We start from the raw sequence: 16687 nt of genomic DNA, 5'->3' as shown, positions 1-16687 counted from the left end.
TGTGGCCAGGCCGAAAAGTCCCCATGTTTTTCTGGGCGAAATGTTTGGATAATGTCAAGTCCAATCATGTGATAAAGTTCGGGTGCCGAGTCTTGAAAGCTATACCCGTGGTTGCGTTTGAGGAAGAACCAGTCTAATGTTATCGCCTGCCAGATGTTATAGGTTTCTCATCGGTGCTGTTGCTTTCGGTATTGTGCAATGCGTACTGGTAAGCGAGGTTGGTCTGTGTAGACGTATGGGAAGAAGTGGACTTGATACTGAACGGACATAAGCATCCAAATTCCCGGTATATCGTCCGTTGTATAGTCAAGCAGTGCGGTACTGATGAACGAAGACAATACGAAATATTCCAAGGCGCTTGATAGCTACTTACCGACCCATAATGGCATCAATGACTGAGGGATAGGCATCCATCAGCACGGACCTCTTGTAGCCTGGTAGCCGCCGAGGGGATGGAGAAATCAGACAGTCCCAAAAGATCACCTTCATGCGGAGTCTGCCGCAGCTTGGGATTAGACATTGTCGGTGTATTCGGATATTCGGCTCGCAAGTCAATGCATGTCTCTTGCTGCAGTTGACTGTTGGAACCGCGCAACCTTCCTTCATGAAGTGCAAGCGCTGCCCGGTCAACGTCACTTATTGGTTGGCGGCGAGTGTATTGAAGCCCGTGTGGTTACCAAAGGCATCAGATAGCCATGAAACTTCCGACCCTAGATATATCTGTGATAGCGTTCTCAAGCGACATGGCCAGGCAGTGACTAGGCCGTGACGAATTCAACCGGCTGAACTGAACGGAGAAATTGGGCTTTTCCTTCGACAGGAAGAAAAGGATGATGATGCGAGTCACTTTAAATTCTCCTCTTCCTGCCATTTTTTTGCCTCGAAGTTCTCTCTTTCAATGAACCTCCATATCTCGCGTCGGGGATCATTCAATTCATTCATCTGCTGAGGTCTCCCCGGAACCTAATTAGACGTCTGGTAGGCCCTTCCGGGACATTCACTGAGCTACTATCAACCAGATCATGGGGTCCAGACTCGTCTGCCCGCTATGTGGGTCCTTCCTCGATCAAGATCGGCTGCGAAATGTCCCAGGACCCTGGCATTGGGGCATTCGCCTCTGGTCCACAGAAGTCCGGGGACTTTATGCAGTCGACGATGACACGGGCCGAATCGCGGTCACTGGGGTCGGCGTGATACGCAACCACAATATCCTTCACGCATCAGTCGACCAAGATCAAGCCTATTTCGACGTGGCCGACTTCAATGCCCTGGACCTATGGGTGATTCGGGACTTTTCAGTAAATCGGGGGTGTTTCGCATTCCACAATTCATGTTGGAAATTGCTTCTCCTGAGGCTCCGCCAAAGTAATGTCTTCATAGACGATGCGACCATCTTGAGGTCGGTCTTCGACCAACTCTACTACAGTCCTGCCCCCGAAGCCCCTGGTCCAGAAGATAGTAGTCAGTACTTTGGATTTGCTGACCCTTGTGCAATATTCTCTCTGGATGAACTCGAAAGCATAAGGCGCGACGAGCGAGGCCCTATTCCGCCAAGAGGTATGGAGCCGGGAAGTGACGACGAGCGACATTTATGCCATAACACCTGGAGTCAAGTAAGTGTGTTGGAGTCTGGGTACAATATTTTTAGCAGGCTACCGGATGAAATGCTGTTTGAGGTCCTTACATATTTAAGTTACCGTCTGGTCCAAAATATTAGACTCACATGCCGATATCTAAACTGGCGGGCAAGGAATGCCAAGCTCCCTCAGTCCTACTGGCGGAGTAGATTTATGCTCGGCCAGGAGTTTGACTTCATTTTCCCCGGCCTCCATACGTCACGGGACTGGTACAAGCTCTACGCCGGTACAAAAGCATATTCAAGGAGCAGTTCGCGAGCACTAGCCAATAGAAGGGAAATCTGCCAGCGATTGGAGCATATTGCGTCTCTAGTTGAATTAGAGCCTACTAAGCGGAATGGTGGGCAAGGGTTCAGCTATCGTCCGGAGAAATCTCGACGCAATATTCCTGTCTTGGTGGATATAGCGATCTCCACGGGAGATCACCTACGCGCAAAAGTCATGCTTTATTTTTCTGGCCATCTAACATCCGCCGAGGCACATTGTCCTTTGCAAGATGAATGTCCATTGCTTTACCGAAAGGCTCAGTCGCTGGTGGCTCTGCGAAATCGTCGTCAACTCCGAATTGGTATCTCGACTGTTAAACTTGGTTCAAGGCAATTCATATCCGGTATCAAACTGTTCCCGGCAGGTGATAGAAGTGGAATCAGTCATTCAATTGGCTACCCCAACCCAGACACTGAGGAATGGATTGACATACCTAGGGGCTCACATATCAGGGCTTTCGAAGTACATTTCTCCCCAGAAGGGCTCAGGGCAATTCGGATACTATGCGCTAATTTGGGAGAGTCTCACTGGGTTGGCAAGCCCGACATCAAAGGAACAGCTCGCGGCATACTGTCCATTCCAGGTGGAAAGGAGCCGTACTATCTGCTAGCAGGTTTGGATCGGTTCAAAATTGTTGCACTTGGGTTTGGCGAAGTGGCTAAACCCTATAAGCACGCTCCGAAACCACTCCATTCTTCCGCGGCCAACACGCTCCCTTCACGTGCCGATTCTCATCTGTGGATGCCACCTGTTTCACTGCGATGAGTTCATTCATCAGCCCCCTGCTCCCCTGCAGGCCCTCTGGGCCCTTTAATCCGCTATTGAATTTTGACTTCGGTGGCCGAAGGGGTCTTCGTCTCAGGGACTTAACAACTCTTGAATTCCATTTGAGATTTCACCGCCATCCACTTGTTGGGATGGTTGCACGCTACTCTCATGGCAATGTTGTGAAGTGTGGCGTCGTTGGCGAAAATGTGATGTCCTTTTTCTTAGATAGCTCGAATGGAGAGCGTATCACGCAAATAAGGGTTCTGAGAGATAACCGCTATCATACCCGAGCCGTTCGCTTGGTCGGGCTTGAGGTCCGTTCTACATCGTCTCCAAGGTTTCGCCACCATGCTGACCGCGGTCTAGGTCTCAACCAACTATGGACGGACTGCCACGTTTGCCCCGCTCTTCCATCGTCTCAATGCATCCGTCCGAACAATATCAGGTGTGCCACCTCGGCATACCATCACTGGAATTGTTGTCCAGCCAGCCGTATGTAGAACCCTCTCCATCCGTCTAAACAGCAGCTGAATAAAGACAGGCATACAGAAAGTATTTCGAACAACTCCGAATTCATTCTCAATTCTGCATCGCCCTACCCGCGATTCCGCACAATTTGGACCGCGAATGTCATCGGGTACCGGAGGATCAGATACAATATGATCTGATGTTGCACCACAATAGTAGCGAGAAGAACGATATGAAATGTTACCAAACTTATGCATCTCTCAAGGGAGTTCGCACAATCACCGCATCTACAGGCAATACGCACTATTCCCGCTCTAGGCATTGGATCACTGGTTTGAAGATTGAGTATTATAATCACCCCAGTCCAAATGTTGTTGGACAATGGATACGTCCACTACACGGTGAAGTCCTTGAATTGGATCCAGGTGAGGCAATCAAATCGATTACTGTATGGGTCGGTTTCGATAGTTTCATTTCCCAGTTCCCTGAGTTGAGTACAGGCAACATCGCAGCCATATGGATCGACGCGGGGATGCACTGGGCGAGGTTTTCCACTCCAATCTTCCAATCCGGCGCAGTCATACAGTCTCAATATCTACGTGACCCTGACAAGGAGCTGACGGCTATCTCATGGGTAGTCAGCGCGAAGTCGGATAGGGTTCGCGCAGTCATGTCCCCATACGGAAGCCAGAGACAGCGCACTCTCATGCCAACCTTGTCTCCTCCATATGACCGTGTACGGAAGCTTTACTTCAAGAGACAAGACGGCTCTTCCCGGGGAAGGAAGATTGTCAAGGCAGAAGCCTGTATCTATGGGGATGAAATCTCTGGACTGAGATTCACTTATCAGTCACGCAATCAAGCGGCCGTCGGTGATACACGTAGCGGTATGACCCGTCAGGTCGTGGAATTTTCCAGTACTGATATTATTATGGGCTTGTCAGTGAAGACGTCCGGTACTGCATTATTGGAGATTCAATTCGAGGTCGAACGGGACGGGACGCAGCGATGTTTCAGCCTCGGAATCCCCAATGATCAGAGATCGCAGTGTGACCGGCATCTCTACTGGGGTGATATACCAGCCAACGTTGAGACTGCAAGTGACATATATGAGCAGGAACCAATAGATAAGATTTATAAACCACCGAAAGATTCGAAGCTTATTGGGATCTATGTGGATTGTGACTGCATCTCTGAGATCGGCGCCATATACGAGCCTCAACGGTCGCAGTGAATGTGGAGGCAACTTACAAGTGCATTCGTGGCCACATATAACCTTGCTTTTTTGCTCATTTAGACGGCGTTAGACAAATGATGGTAGAACTTTGAAGCCTTTCAAGATCTTTAGTATACATCCCGGCATGTTGGTTACGTAACGGAGCCGAAACGGGAGATGTTGACGATATTGAGTACTTCGGAATGAGGAATCTTCGAGCGCTTCGTATATACTAAGTAAATAACCGCATTGAAGGAATGATTGGCTGCAAAATATAATGACGTCAGTAAGGGACCAATTCCTGCTGAAAGCGTGGACCACTAGCACTCCATACTCCATCAGCAATATACCTTCAGGCGGGGTGGTTATATATTTACCCTGAAATCCCGCAATCCATCGGAGATTTTGGCATCACCCCAAACTTCAAAGATGTAGAATGCGGGGACTGGGAATTTCAGCCTGACAAGCGGAGCCTGAATGTCCATAATGCAAAGTCGATGCTGGAGAGCAACATCTGGCCGATGGTGTCAGAGTTTTTAGCAGCGAATTACTCCTGATCTTTGACCAACATGAAACCTCGTGTTCGGCCGATAAACACCAGCCCCGAGACCAAGCAATGAACCCTGGCCGTGCTAAGGCCCGTCGCCTGTGCTCGTCGGAGGCCGAACCCTTGTGGTTAACTCAACCGGCATGGGGTACTATCCAATTCTGAAGGGGGTCAGAAACTAATTTCTAGGCATCACTCCACGGCGTCAGACAACGCGGATCCACCATGGTAAAGTAAACAAGATTGAAAGCGGGGCCGCCAGCCAGCAAGAATGCGCGGCATCCCAGAGCACTGATTGGAGGGCAATGGAATCAGTGTGCGGCCGAATAGAGCCGGACTGCTAAGCTCAACAGGTTGAGAGCGATCACATTATAGTGCTGCGTAATCTCATGGACGAGATATAGGGGGACTCGAGACGAGCCCGAACGAGATGGAATGCGAGATTATTAAGGGACGGGCCGATGAAGAGATGGACGGGAGTACCTCGGGGTGAGGAGGATATTGAGCGATTAAGTGGTGATGAAAAGGGAATATCGGCACCGACACGGCGAGCGAAAGTCGGAGGAACCACCCGCAATCACAGGATTGGTCCGGCTCTGGACACCGCCCGGGGCAGCTGGAGCCGAGGTCGGCGGAGATTCCCCCTCCAGTCATTTTCCCCCGACTGCCTCCGTCAATCAACAGGTAGACTACCTCGTCGGCTTGCAGACATCCAGGGGTCTTTTCTGCAGACTTACGCAAGGACTGCTACTCATCTCGCTTAGCCACGGATCGCCCTGGAGAATGTCTACACTATCTTTGCAATCTCGTCTCTCGACAGCGTGACGATTACCTACAAGATCATGTCACGCTCTTCTCCCCGAACCCGCACAACAACACCACGCACCACATTTGTAGCCATCCCCCGACAAAGTTTGCCAAGATGTAAATCAACTCCCTTGATTTGTGGGGATAACTCTTCTCCCGTCGCTCTGTCGATCCTCCTATAATGCAATCCTTCGTGCAGACCCGGCCAAGGGGCATACGCACTGCCCGTTGCTGGCCCGCTGGCACAACCTTTTCAGCAGCACCCACCATCGCAGCCGTTCACTCAAGATGGTTACTGTATCTTGGCAATCAACCTGAGTGGAGTAACACCCTGGAATGAACCACTTCTTAGGTGGTAGGAAGTGTACCAACCTGAAGAAACTAATGCCATATTGAATGTGGCTCCCGCAACTCGTCCCGAGCACCTAATTTGTCAGTGTCCAAGATGGCGTGGGAGGAGCAGGACATACAACGTCACCCCTTCGAGTCTAAATTCTCCGACTGAAGCTTGGTTCGATACATACCACGAAACACGAGATCTACATGTTAAGTTGCCCAAACCAGGAGAGATCGGCCTTCTCGTGCATCTCTTGCTTGATGGTGATTCGTGCCCTTGGCCGTTTACTCCAAACAATAATTTCCGAACAAAAATAGAGATGATCACGGAACCATAGCATCGTGAACATTATAAGTAGTGGCATCGCCAACGCTATCTCAGCTGCTTTCTGTATGACAGGCGGACTTCCAGAATCAGTTCTCAAACCATTCTTCTCTTCTTTTCTTGCAACTCCTTAGCATCTCTCTCACTATGAGAACCGCCCTCGGGGTCCTGGCCGGGGCCACGACCATTGTCCTATCCCAGGCAGCCAGTCTGGCGGATGTCTGTACTACCAGCCACGCCAAGTCGTCCTTGCCTAGCAGCGATGAGATTGAAGGTCTCGAGATCGACACTTCATCCATCACCGCTGGTGCTGTCTACAATGCTTCCACATCGGGTAGCTACTTCTTCCCGGCTGCTTCCTACAGCTACTGCAACGTGACCCTCTCGTACACTCGGCCTGGTCTTGATACCCCCTTCCTGTTGGAGCTCTGGTTGCCCGCTCCCGAGGACTACCAAAACCGGTGGCTGTCCACAGGTGGTGGTGGCTTTGCCATCAACTCTGGATCCAGCTCCCTGCCGGGTGGTGTGATGTATGGAGCTGCAGCAGGTATCACGGATGGTGGCTTCGGAGGCTTCGACACACAGTTCGACGCTGTCTTCCTCGAAGCCAACGGTACCATCAACTACGAGGCGCTGTATTCATTTGGCTACCTCGCCCATCACGAGCTCACCGTCGTCGGCAAAGCCTTCAGCCGTAACTTCTACAGCGTCGGTGACTCCAAGATCTACGCCTACTACCAAGGTTGTTCGGAAGGTGGCCGCGAAGGTTGGAGCCAGGTGCAACGCTATGCAGACCAGTGGGATGGAGCCGTTATCGGTGCTCCTGCCTTCCGGTACGGTCAACAACAAGTGAACCACCTGTACCCCGACGTGGTTGAGCACACTCTGGGCTACTATCCTCCTACCTGTGAGTTGGAAAAGATTGTTAACCTGACCATTGCGGCGTGCGATGCCCTGGACGGCCGTGTCGATGGCGTGGTGGCTCGTACCGACCTGTGCAAGTTGCACTTCAACGTTAACTCCACCGTTGGTGCTCCTTACTCCTGCCCGGCATCCACCTCCACGACAGTCCTCAAGAAGCGCACTTCGATGTCCAACACCACCCCCGCCCAGAACGGCACCGTTTCTGCTATCGGTGCCGCCGCAGCCAGCAAGATGCTCGACGGCCTGCGCACCCTGGACGGCCGCCGTGCTTACATCTGGTACCAGCCCTCCTCCACCTTTGACGATGCCCAGACCCAGTACAACTACGACACCGGAAAATGGGAGTTAGATATTACCTCCCTGGGCGGTGAATGGGTTGCCCGCTTCCTGGAGCTGCGTGATGCAGACAACCTCTCCAGCCTGGACAACGTCACGTACGATACCCTGAAGGAGTGGATGGAGCTCGGCTGGCAGCGCTACGAGGACAGCCTCCAGACCACCTGGCCCGACTTGACCCCGTTCCAATCAGCCGGTGGAAAGATTATTCACGTGCACGGCGAGTCCGACCCCAGTATCCCGACCGGTTCGTCCGTGCATTATCACGAATCCGTCCGCCAGATCATGTACCCCGGCATGTCGTTCAACGAGAGCTCCGAGGCTTTGAACGAGTGGAACAGATTGTATCTGATCCCTGGTGCGGCGCACTGCGCGTCTAGCACTACCCAGCCTAATGGACCCTTCCCGCAGACCACCCTCGAGACTCTGATCCAATGGGTCGAGGGAGGCGTCTTCCCGACCCGCTTGAATGCCACCGTGCTGGCTGGTGAGCGTGAGGGTGAGCAGCAGCAGTTGTGCGCGTGGCCCTTGCGTCCCCTGTGGAAGAACAACGGCACCGTCATGGACTGCGTGTTTGATGAGGAGTCGTATAAGACTTGGGTTTATGATTTTGATGCGTACAAGCTGCCCCTGTACTAGTGCTGTTATTTTTGATGGCGCATGTGTATGATATACTCTACTTCTAGCTTTCTTCGATGATAATATTTACTGGACGCAATATACGTTCACGATTACACTATATCATTGTTGAAGACAATAAGGTCCGATTTATTTGCCATTGTAAAATAGGAGGAAGTAGTGGAGTTTAGTTTCCGAGCCAGCTTGATCGTATAATGACTACTATGAGACGTGCCTATTTCATTGCTAATCTCACAACCATCAGCCATACACTCATAACACTATGTCTAAGCATCGTATAGCCCTGCACTGATTAATCGGTTCATTTCCCCAAGACCCTGGCAACGATCGCAGTATCCCGCAGGAGCTCCTCCTCGTGCATTGTTCTTCCCATGAGCTGCACACAGCACGGCGCACCCTCCACGTCGTCCGCAACATCTGCAAAGCGTCAGAACAGTCTTGGTATTCTACTTGAGAATAACTTACAAGGCGGTCGGTAAGTCACATCCCTGACATACTTGGCGTCATCAGCCTTATCCGCCTTTCTGTAGGGAATAATCGTAGCCGGATACTACACTTGTCAGCCGAGTTAACATGGTCCAGGGGTGAGTCGGCATACATCCAAAACATTAGCCAAAACAGTATACGGTACCCATCCGACCTGATCATGTGCCACCGCTGTGCCCTGATACCCCGGCATAATGATCGCGTCAATCTTGTTCTGGACGATCAACTGTCGGAACTGCTCACACAGCGTCTCCCGCTGCACATTCAGATCATAAAGGGACTCGAGGGTATGCGGGGCCCATTCAAATGGCAAATCCATATTTGGCAGGTCGGTAGTTCTCAGAGCAGGGATGCGTGGCTCGCCGCTCTTAGTGATGTGGCTGAATGCGGTTCGTGCCGGGTCCATGGCGAAGGTTCGGAAGCCGAGAAGGAGGGCGTCTCTGATAGATGGGGTGGTTAGGTTGATGACTTCGTGGCCGGCGGCTTTCAGGGCATCGACTGCGCGAGTCAGCGTGTTGAGAATGGGAGGGTGCACGGGGAAGTGCGGGTCTTCGAGGATGAAGCCGAATCGGAGGGTCTCCTTCGGAGGGGCGGTTCGCCAGGTGCTGAAGATGGTCGAGGAGTCGTATTGCCAGGGGTCAATGTCTACGACTGTTTTCATGAATAGACCGAGGTCTCGCACGGAAGTGGCTAGTGGGCCGGCACAGGGTCGGATGCCCGCTAGACCCTTGCGGCCGGATCCTGTCTGGCCTCCGTAGGGAATGCGATGGATAGATGGGCGTAGGGCATATGTTCCGTCGAAGATCCCAGGGATGCGGATGGAGCCTGCAATGTCGGTGCCTACACCCAGGATTGATCCGCGCATGGCAATCAGAGCGCCTTCGCCACCTGAGGAGCCGCCGGCGCTGAGGTTGGTTCGGTTGGGGTTGAGGGTGCGACCAAAGACGTAGTTGTGGGAGTCGGCGGCCTAGTCATGATGAGCATCCGGCAGTTGTAATATAAGAAGGGGCTTATACCATCATTGTCTGGGGAATGTTGGTCTTGACATAGAGAACCGCGCCCAGGTCAAGGAGGATCTGGACAACAGAGGAGTTGTTCTTCACGGGACCGTGGGCGATGAAGGCAGTGAAGCCAATTGTGCTTGGAACACCAGCAACATTGAAGCAATCCTGATAACATCAACATCCATGTCCTTATACCTCGTGGCTGCGATGCCTACCTTGAGACTGATGGGCAGCCCGTGCAGCGGCCCGCGGACCTTTCCGGTAGACTGAAAATACTCGTCCAGCTCCTTTGCTCGCTCTAAAGCAAGATCAAAGAATGTCTCAGTCAGACAGCGCGTCTATATCCGACCGTTAGTTTAACGATCATGATCAGTTAGTGAGATATTATCCCACCACTTGCTGTGCGATGGCCGCCCGAAGGCAAAATGCTTCGGCGACTTCAACAGCGGTCAACTTTCCGGAATGGATCTGCTCGAGCAAGGCCGTGGCGTCGAAATTCTCAGTAATTTCCAATTGCTTAGCAGACAATAAGCCACACTTGCGAGGCACATCGAGCACATTAGTAGAGGCTGTTTCGGACACATTTGCCGTGAATTCAGCCGGTAGCCGCCATGCCTGGGGAATCTTAGCGGCTGCGTCGGCCTGTTTCTTTTGCACAATCGTCTCCCACTGTTCGACTGCCATGGTGTTTTGACAAAGGGGGGATATAAATCTGATGTTATGAGGATGGCTCGGATTGGGAAGAGAGACCCATGGATTTTATGGCTCGGGAAGGAGAAGAGCCGAGGATTTCTTGCTACTACAACCCCGCGCGGGGTACCGGAGACGATGGATGGGAGATCCTTTCCCCTTCCTGAAGCTACACTTCTGCCTAGCTGACTGTTCATGTGAAGCATTGATTGTAAGAGGACATTGGTCGATAAGCACACCAGCACTGCGAAGCACGACCTGTTCTCGACTCACCGAAGTGGTGAAGCAAGGCAGTTGCTGATGTGCTCGGGTTTCGGGAAGGAAATCCGAGCTGATATCATCCAAGCCAGCCATTTGCTGAAACAGACCGCCAGACTTGTTACAGGGCAGGAACACATCTTTGAAAGATAATGTTATACATCAAGTTCCATCTTCATAAGTAATAGCCATAACTCTTGGGGTTCGGGCCAGCTTTCTCAAATAGTTCTGTTATACATGCATAACGGTGAGTGTTCATGCAGAGATTTGCGCTTGCGTCCATCTTTCTCGTGCTAATCAGAGCCCCCGACTCCGGTACATGTATCTTCTGCCTTTAGAAGAACGCAATGGGATTCGGGGCAGTTCCATCCACGGCTTGCTGCACGTCATAATGTTCCACTAAACATGTCCCCACCATGCGGATCATGTCGACCAAGGCGGAGTTGGGAATCCCCATGGTCGCATTGCCAGTAACCTTGGTATGAGCAGTTCCATAGGCGGTGCCATTCTTATCCCATCCGACAAACACATGCTGCAGTTGAGAATCCACGTTGGGGACGATGCCTGACAATTCGCCCAGGGTGGTATCTATGCCGTTCGCAGACACGAGGGGCGAATGATTGATGTAGCCGGTCGCGACATATTTGGTGAAGGCGTCAGTGAGGCGCTTCTCGGTGTAGAGCAGATTGGTAAAGTCGTCCCAGGCGGCGAGCTGTTCGGCTTGGGAGGCCTGCGGTTTGGTGGTGTCGGGGCAGCCGAGCGCAGTAAACTCATCGGGGCCCTCGGCCCCGACCCCCTGAGCCGCCGTCAGGATGCTTAGGGACACAAGCCCGGTGACAATGGCAACGATGCGCATGGCTGATAGATAATGAGAGGCTCAGTGTAATTCTGGAAGATGCGCAGGGAATAGCTACCCTGCACGCAATTGTGGGGAGACACGAGGCATTAAATAAAGCCTGAGGAATGTTGTGTTTCTTGAGTGCTCGTGGTCGGTATGTGGCCGCGTCCAGGGCACGTTCGGGATAAATGTTCTTTCCCTTGGCCCTGCTTTGGTCGAAAATGACTCTAGACTCGCAAATGCCAGCCAAGGGATCATCTTTGAGTGCCACTGTCCTGGCGCAATCACGCATCATAGACATTCATTTCCCAGTCCAGGGCATTCTGGCCATTTTGGCAAGGGACCCGGAAACTTGTGTGTGTCGAGGGTGGTATTTACTGGTTACATTGATGATTAGTCTTTCAAAAGCGGCAAAGTGTCGAACTGAACAGGCTCGTCGGTCAAGATGGTCAAACCGACAGACTAAATGAACGATGGATGGTATGGCGATGGCAAGAATACATACGATTAGGCAACCACCAGTGGCAGCCTAATGTTGGCTTGGCTTAAATTCCGCGGTCGCAAAGCCGAGTTTCTAGACTTGCCTCAGAATGCAAGTTGATTCACTTCCTCCACATTGCAACTGAAATGCATTTGCACCACCACCAACTTCTTTTTATGGTTTCAACCACCTTTACCACAGTCACAGTTGGCGGACAAAGCTCCCTCCCGGAGCAGCTGTTCCTCGATTTGCCCGTCGCGGAAGTGCTCAATCGAACATCCGGGGATCTAGTGGAACCATGGGCCACCGAGTACTGCACTGCCATTGCAGAGCAGCGATATGGAGACGCCATCTATGCCCGGTACAACATCTTTGGGGAGGCCAAGGACGGCATGCTGACGTTGTGGGACTGCACCCATGAAGGGCTGTACCATGAATGGAACATCACCGTGTATGAGCAGATCATGGAGGATGCTCGAGAATACTACGAGGAGGATCTGGACCTTTACCAAGAAGCACTGGAGTTTTATAGCAGCAATAGTCCCAACGACTCGCGGCCAGACATCATCGAGGCTCTGAACACTTTGATGAACAAGGGGTCAAACGGACTTCAGACGCTCGCACATTCTATCCCTTCCACTCACAATTGAAGCTTGCAATCACTCAATCATGTCCATCTCATTACTGTTGGTACGTTCACCTCGGTCCAGGGTGTAAGACACTGCTAAGGGAGGAATGATACAGCATTAGATATTATATTAAGAGAAGGATCTTGGTGTTTTTTTTTTTTTTTTTTTTTTTTTTCCCAAGGTAGTTGAATTATAATGTTAGATATAGAGGAAAGATACAATTATTAGAAGGAAAAACAGAGTAGAACCTAATATTTATTTCTCTTCTTAATTAGGTTATTCAGATAGGCACGCTGCAATGTTCCTCTTTCGGAAGATGATATTCTTAATACTATATAAAAAATATAGTGTAGTAAAAGATATAGTAAACTAACTAATATGAACTAAATCAAATCAAAGAAGTAATAAAAGAATAACCGAAAAATGAAGACTCTGTGAGGTCTGTAGCATAATAACCTATGAGAAGAAATTAATAACAGAAAAAAATAATATGACTAAAAAATAACTGAAAGTGCGGATATGATATCTGAGGTGGTTAACAGCCCGGTCAGTTCAGGTTGGTAGAAAATTTTATACCTGCCAGTATGATGGAATTTTGTTCAAGCAACTGGGACTATACGGTAGGCCACAGGCGCAAGGTGGGGTACCGTCCAGATGAAGACTTGCCGTATACAGTAATCTTGCCGTACGAATTGTAACCCGATTACTGAGTTGAGTAAGTGGGCCTGTACCAAGAGAAGCGCAGCTGCCGAATCGGTAGTGTCATCACCAGCGCGGCGTGGACTGGTTTTGGCAGTTCCTCGGATGATTACCGGAGATAGCCCTGATCTTTCCTCACCTAGCATCGCGGCTTAATTTGTGACGGTTTATTTAAGACCCCTGCTAAGCGTTTGCATTCTCTGTCTACATTCATCTACTGCGTGCTGTATAGTTTGTTGCCGAACATGAGTACCAAGCCCTCCACCAACATCAAGGTCGTCTTTGGCGCCATGACCGTGGGCCAGGCCGGTGAGTGCATCGTGGCACATGTTTTGTCCTCCCTCGCCACTCCTATACTAATCGCAAACTTATAGGCCTCAGTGGTTGCCGCCAGACCAATCAAGCAGAAATCAAGGCCGTCCTCGATGTCTTCCAGAAGCACGGACATACTGAAGTAGATACGTCTCGAGCATATGCGAAAGGCACCTCCGAGGAGCTCCTGGGCCAGAGTCAGTGGCAGACCCGGGGACTCCAGCTAGCGACCAAAATCTATCCGACAGCCAACACAAGCATGCCTGGGGACAAATACACCTTAAGGGCAGCCGATCTGCGCCAAGCTCTCTCTCAAAGTCTCGAGGCCCTCCAAACCGACTCAGTCGATATCTGGTACCTCCATGCTCCGGACAGGACAACCCCGTTGGAAGAGACTATGCGAGCAGTCGATGAGCTGTATCGGGAGGGCAAATTCAAGCGGCTTGGACTGAGCAATTTCATGTCTTGGGAGGTCGCTCGCGCCTATGACCTATGCGAGCAGAACAACTGGGTGCGGCCTTCTGTCTACCAAGGGATCTACAACCCATTGCACAGAGCCATTGAAAACGAGCTTGTTCCCTGCCTACGTTTCTACAAGATTGCCCTGTATGCTTTCCAACCTTTGGCGGGCGGTCTCCTTACCGGCAGATACCACTTTGAAACGAACGACTTCGAGCAGGGCTCGCGCTACAATCCCGATAACGGCTCGAGCTCGACAATGAATGCGCGATACTGGAACAAATCGTGCTTCGCCGCTGTCAGCATAATCGAAGAAGCTGCCAAACGTCACTCCCTGACCGTGTCCGAGTGCACATACCGTTGGCTGGCTCACCACTCCGTGTTGAAGGATGATGACAGGGACGCATTGATCATTGGGGCTAGCCGGCCTGATCAGCTGGAATCAAATCTGGTGGATTTGGAAAAGGGTCCCTTGCCAGATGATGTTGTCGAGGCCATCGACCACGCTTGGCAAGCGATTCAAGACCCTGTACGAAAGTATTGGCATTGATCACTGCCGATGCTATGTTCAAGCTCGGGAATGACGGAGGACATGTTCGTTCAGGTTCATGTATAAGACTAGTACTACACTCTCATTAGCTCACTACAATGATCTATTATGACCACTAAGTATTTTGATCAGGCAGCAGCATTTCTAGGTGACTAGCGGGATTTAGACCGGCATGTCCATGACTCTACATAGCTGTGATTAAGACCAAACGCTAGCCTTGGTAAAGGAGGATGTTAGATGTAAAGGAATGTCAAAACTGTGCAATGTGTGACAACCGAGTTTATGCGGATCTCCGTCACGATTACTTACAGTCCTATATGTCACAGCTCTATATCCCGCCCTAGCTCTGCATACTCAGTCTGGTACAACAATGTGATGCTACACTATCCCACTGTCAGAAACCATCTTAACAGCTGACCGACCTTGAAGCCATGCAGTCGGGCAACGCCGAGACGCTATGGTCGGGTTATTATGTTGCCAAAAAGCATTGCTAGGTGATATGGTTAAATAGATTCGGATACCACCAAACGAAGCTTGCCCATTGATTAGTGTAGCCACTCATTGAACCAGTGGACCGCCGCTCGCTTTGCCCTCGCGAGCTCCGCTTTCTGCAACTCGTCGTTCAGATCCGCTCTGACTGCCAATCGATGAGACATTTTGGGAAAGTAGACATATTCATAGGGCAGGCCCAGCTCCGGAATTACACGGTTGCAGAATTCCTTCAGCTCTGGAGTCAAACGATGATCATGTTCTGGCGCCAGAATCTGGGCAGGAACGCGTCCCGCAGCGATCTCTTTCTCGGTCAATAAGGTTGGGTGTGCCGTGGACATACAACTCAACAACTCTGGACCGCGTGCTGCCAGCTGGAAGACGGCCCAGCCGCCGTAACAGAATCCGATGGCGCCCACTCTGGGATACGCGGATTTCAGAGCTTGGGAACACGCGAGGATGTCCGGGAAGCGTTGGTCTTTCGTGTTACGCTCGATAAAAGCAGGCACATTGAAGGCCTCCCTCTTCTCTGGGTCGTCTAAGATCTCGGGTGGGACATTCTCGCCACCAAAACTAGTGGTTCACGGATTAGCCTGGTGAGCACATACTTTTGGGTGGAGAGGGGTAGGTAAATAATCATGGGGAGGTAGGGTAGGCTACAAATCCGGGAGGTAGACGGTGGCATTTGCTTCTTGGGCATAGTGATCAGCCAGAAGCCGCGCATTAGGCAATGTCCAACCAAAGATATCGTGGATCATCAAGATCGCGGCTGATTTGGAGTCGCCAGTCACATACGTGGGGTTGCCGTTCAGCGTGATTTCGGAGCCCACCGGGGTTCCTTGCCAACGAAACCCTGACTTGCAGGCGTCGCAGGCCATCATTTGATGACGTGAAATGGTGTAGGTACTTAGGAGGATGACAAGCGAACAACTAGATGGCCTAGACTGTTAAGCGGTGGGCTCTCATGGGAATCTACAAATACTGAGAGTCCAAGACTAAGACTGACAATTTGTGAGCATGACGGCATCTGTGGGCGAAAGAGACAGCCAAGCTCGCCCGGCTCGACAATAGACTCACTTTGGCGTCGAGCGGCCAGGATCGGGGGGGAATGGGCAAAGCTTCTATATGAGGAAATTCCGTACTCGTTCAAGGTTCCCATTTTAAGCTAGGTGGGCCACCTAATTGGAATTCTTTGGATTTAGCAGGTCGGAATTGAAATTGCAGCGGGTGGGTTAAGCCTAATCCAAAATACCTGGGTTAGGTGCAGTAACGATAATTCTGATAGAAATCTGTATCCTATATTTATGACACAGGTGACTGGCTTAGTCTATCTGTACTGTAGAAATTACTCGATCTTGAAAAGAGAAAAAAGAAAGCAGAACTCTTTCCTACTTTGTGCCTTTGATAATTTATGTCAGCTGTATGTTAGATCTCATTCGATATATAGATTTTTTGTTTAAGTAACTTCAGCGCAAATGTCATGGTAAAAACTAGTATAAAAACTACAACTTTAGACAATTGA

General features: G+C 50.8%; 8 protein-coding genes across 8 annotated transcripts; 4 read left to right on the top strand and 4 right to left on the bottom strand.

Annotated features, from left to right (window-relative positions):
* Window positions 1-1022: 1022 nt before the first annotated feature.
* Window positions 1023-4374, top strand: BDQ94DRAFT_171370 (uncharacterized protein; the record flags this gene model as incomplete). Its single annotated transcript, XM_026771744.1, has 3 exons — window positions 1023-1613; window positions 3039-3164; window positions 3214-4374. The coding sequence occupies 3 exons, from the start codon at window positions 1023-1025 to the stop codon at window positions 4372-4374; spliced, it is 1878 nt and encodes a 625-aa protein (XP_026625133.1).
* A 26-nt stretch (window positions 4375-4400) lies between these two features.
* BDQ94DRAFT_145491 (uncharacterized protein) lies at window positions 4401-5029 on the bottom strand. Its single transcript, XM_026766650.1, has 3 exons — window positions 4926-5029; window positions 4735-4870; window positions 4401-4621 (listed from the first exon to the last, which is right to left on the bottom strand). The coding sequence occupies exons 2-3, from the start codon at window positions 4839-4841 to the stop codon at window positions 4444-4446; spliced, it is 285 nt and encodes a 94-aa protein (XP_026625132.1). The 5' UTR covers window positions 4842-4870; window positions 4926-5029; the 3' UTR covers window positions 4401-4443.
* A 1489-nt stretch (window positions 5030-6518) lies between these two features.
* BDQ94DRAFT_179892 (tannase and feruloyl esterase) lies at window positions 6519-8341 on the top strand (the record flags this gene model as incomplete). The annotated part of the gene is made up of 1 exon (XM_026773504.1): window positions 6519-8341. One exon carries the CDS (start codon window positions 6519-6521, stop codon window positions 8268-8270), a length of 1752 nt encoding a protein of 583 aa, XP_026625131.1. The 3' UTR covers window positions 8271-8341.
* Window positions 8342-8550: 209 nt separating this feature from the next.
* On the bottom strand, window positions 8551-10444 carry BDQ94DRAFT_179890 (putative general amidase; the record flags this gene model as incomplete). The annotated part of the gene is made up of 6 exons (XM_026773503.1): window positions 8551-8687; window positions 8736-8820; window positions 8869-9723; window positions 9773-9925; window positions 9976-10098; window positions 10154-10444. 6 exons carry the CDS (start codon window positions 10442-10444, stop codon window positions 8572-8574), a joined length of 1623 nt encoding a protein of 540 aa, XP_026625130.1. The 3' UTR covers window positions 8551-8571.
* Window positions 10445-11042: 598 nt separating this feature from the next.
* BDQ94DRAFT_171367 (uncharacterized protein) lies at window positions 11043-11564 on the bottom strand (the record flags this gene model as incomplete). Its single annotated transcript, XM_026771743.1, has 1 exon — window positions 11043-11564. The coding sequence occupies one exon, from the start codon at window positions 11562-11564 to the stop codon at window positions 11043-11045; it is 522 nt and encodes a 173-aa protein (XP_026625129.1).
* A 591-nt stretch (window positions 11565-12155) lies between these two features.
* Window positions 12156-12805, top strand: BDQ94DRAFT_145490 (uncharacterized protein). The gene has a single exon (XM_026766649.1). The coding sequence runs from the start codon at window positions 12174-12176 to the stop codon at window positions 12675-12677; it is 504 nt and encodes a 167-aa protein (XP_026625128.1). The 5' UTR covers window positions 12156-12173; the 3' UTR covers window positions 12678-12805.
* A 795-nt stretch (window positions 12806-13600) lies between these two features.
* BDQ94DRAFT_171365 (aldo/keto reductase family protein) lies at window positions 13601-14676 on the top strand (the record flags this gene model as incomplete). Its single annotated transcript, XM_026771742.1, has 2 exons — window positions 13601-13664; window positions 13730-14676. 2 exons carry the CDS (start codon window positions 13601-13603, stop codon window positions 14674-14676), a joined length of 1011 nt encoding a protein of 336 aa, XP_026625127.1.
* A 545-nt stretch (window positions 14677-15221) lies between these two features.
* Window positions 15222-16043, bottom strand: BDQ94DRAFT_171364 (dienelactone hydrolase family protein; the record flags this gene model as incomplete). The annotated part of the gene is made up of 2 exons (XM_026771741.1): window positions 15222-15738; window positions 15826-16043. The coding sequence occupies 2 exons, from the start codon at window positions 16041-16043 to the stop codon at window positions 15222-15224; spliced, it is 735 nt and encodes a 244-aa protein (XP_026625126.1).
* Between the last annotated feature and the right edge of the window lie 644 nt (window positions 16044-16687).

The sequence above is a fragment of the Aspergillus welwitschiae genome (assembly GCF_003344945.1).
Source record: "Aspergillus welwitschiae strain CBS 139.54b unplaced genomic scaffold BDQ94scaffold_20, whole genome shotgun sequence".
Taxonomy (NCBI): Eukaryota; Fungi; Ascomycota; class Eurotiomycetes; order Eurotiales; family Aspergillaceae; genus Aspergillus; species Aspergillus welwitschiae.
The sequence above is the reverse complement of the archived record's forward strand: the minus strand, read 5'-3'. Positions and strand labels throughout refer to the sequence as shown.

Coding starts and splice junctions, on each gene's coding strand:
- BDQ94DRAFT_145491 (XM_026766650.1), bottom strand. CDS start 4,841: ATGGACATTCAGGCTCCGCTTGTCAGGCTGAAATTCCCAGTCCCCGCA. Junction 4,622..4,734: donor GATGGATTGCGGGATTTCAG/GGTAAATATATA, acceptor TATATTTTGCAG/CCAATCATTCCTTCAATGCG.
- BDQ94DRAFT_145490 (XM_026766649.1), top strand. CDS start 12,174: ATGCATTTGCACCACCACCAACTTCTTTTTATGGTTTCAACCACCTTT.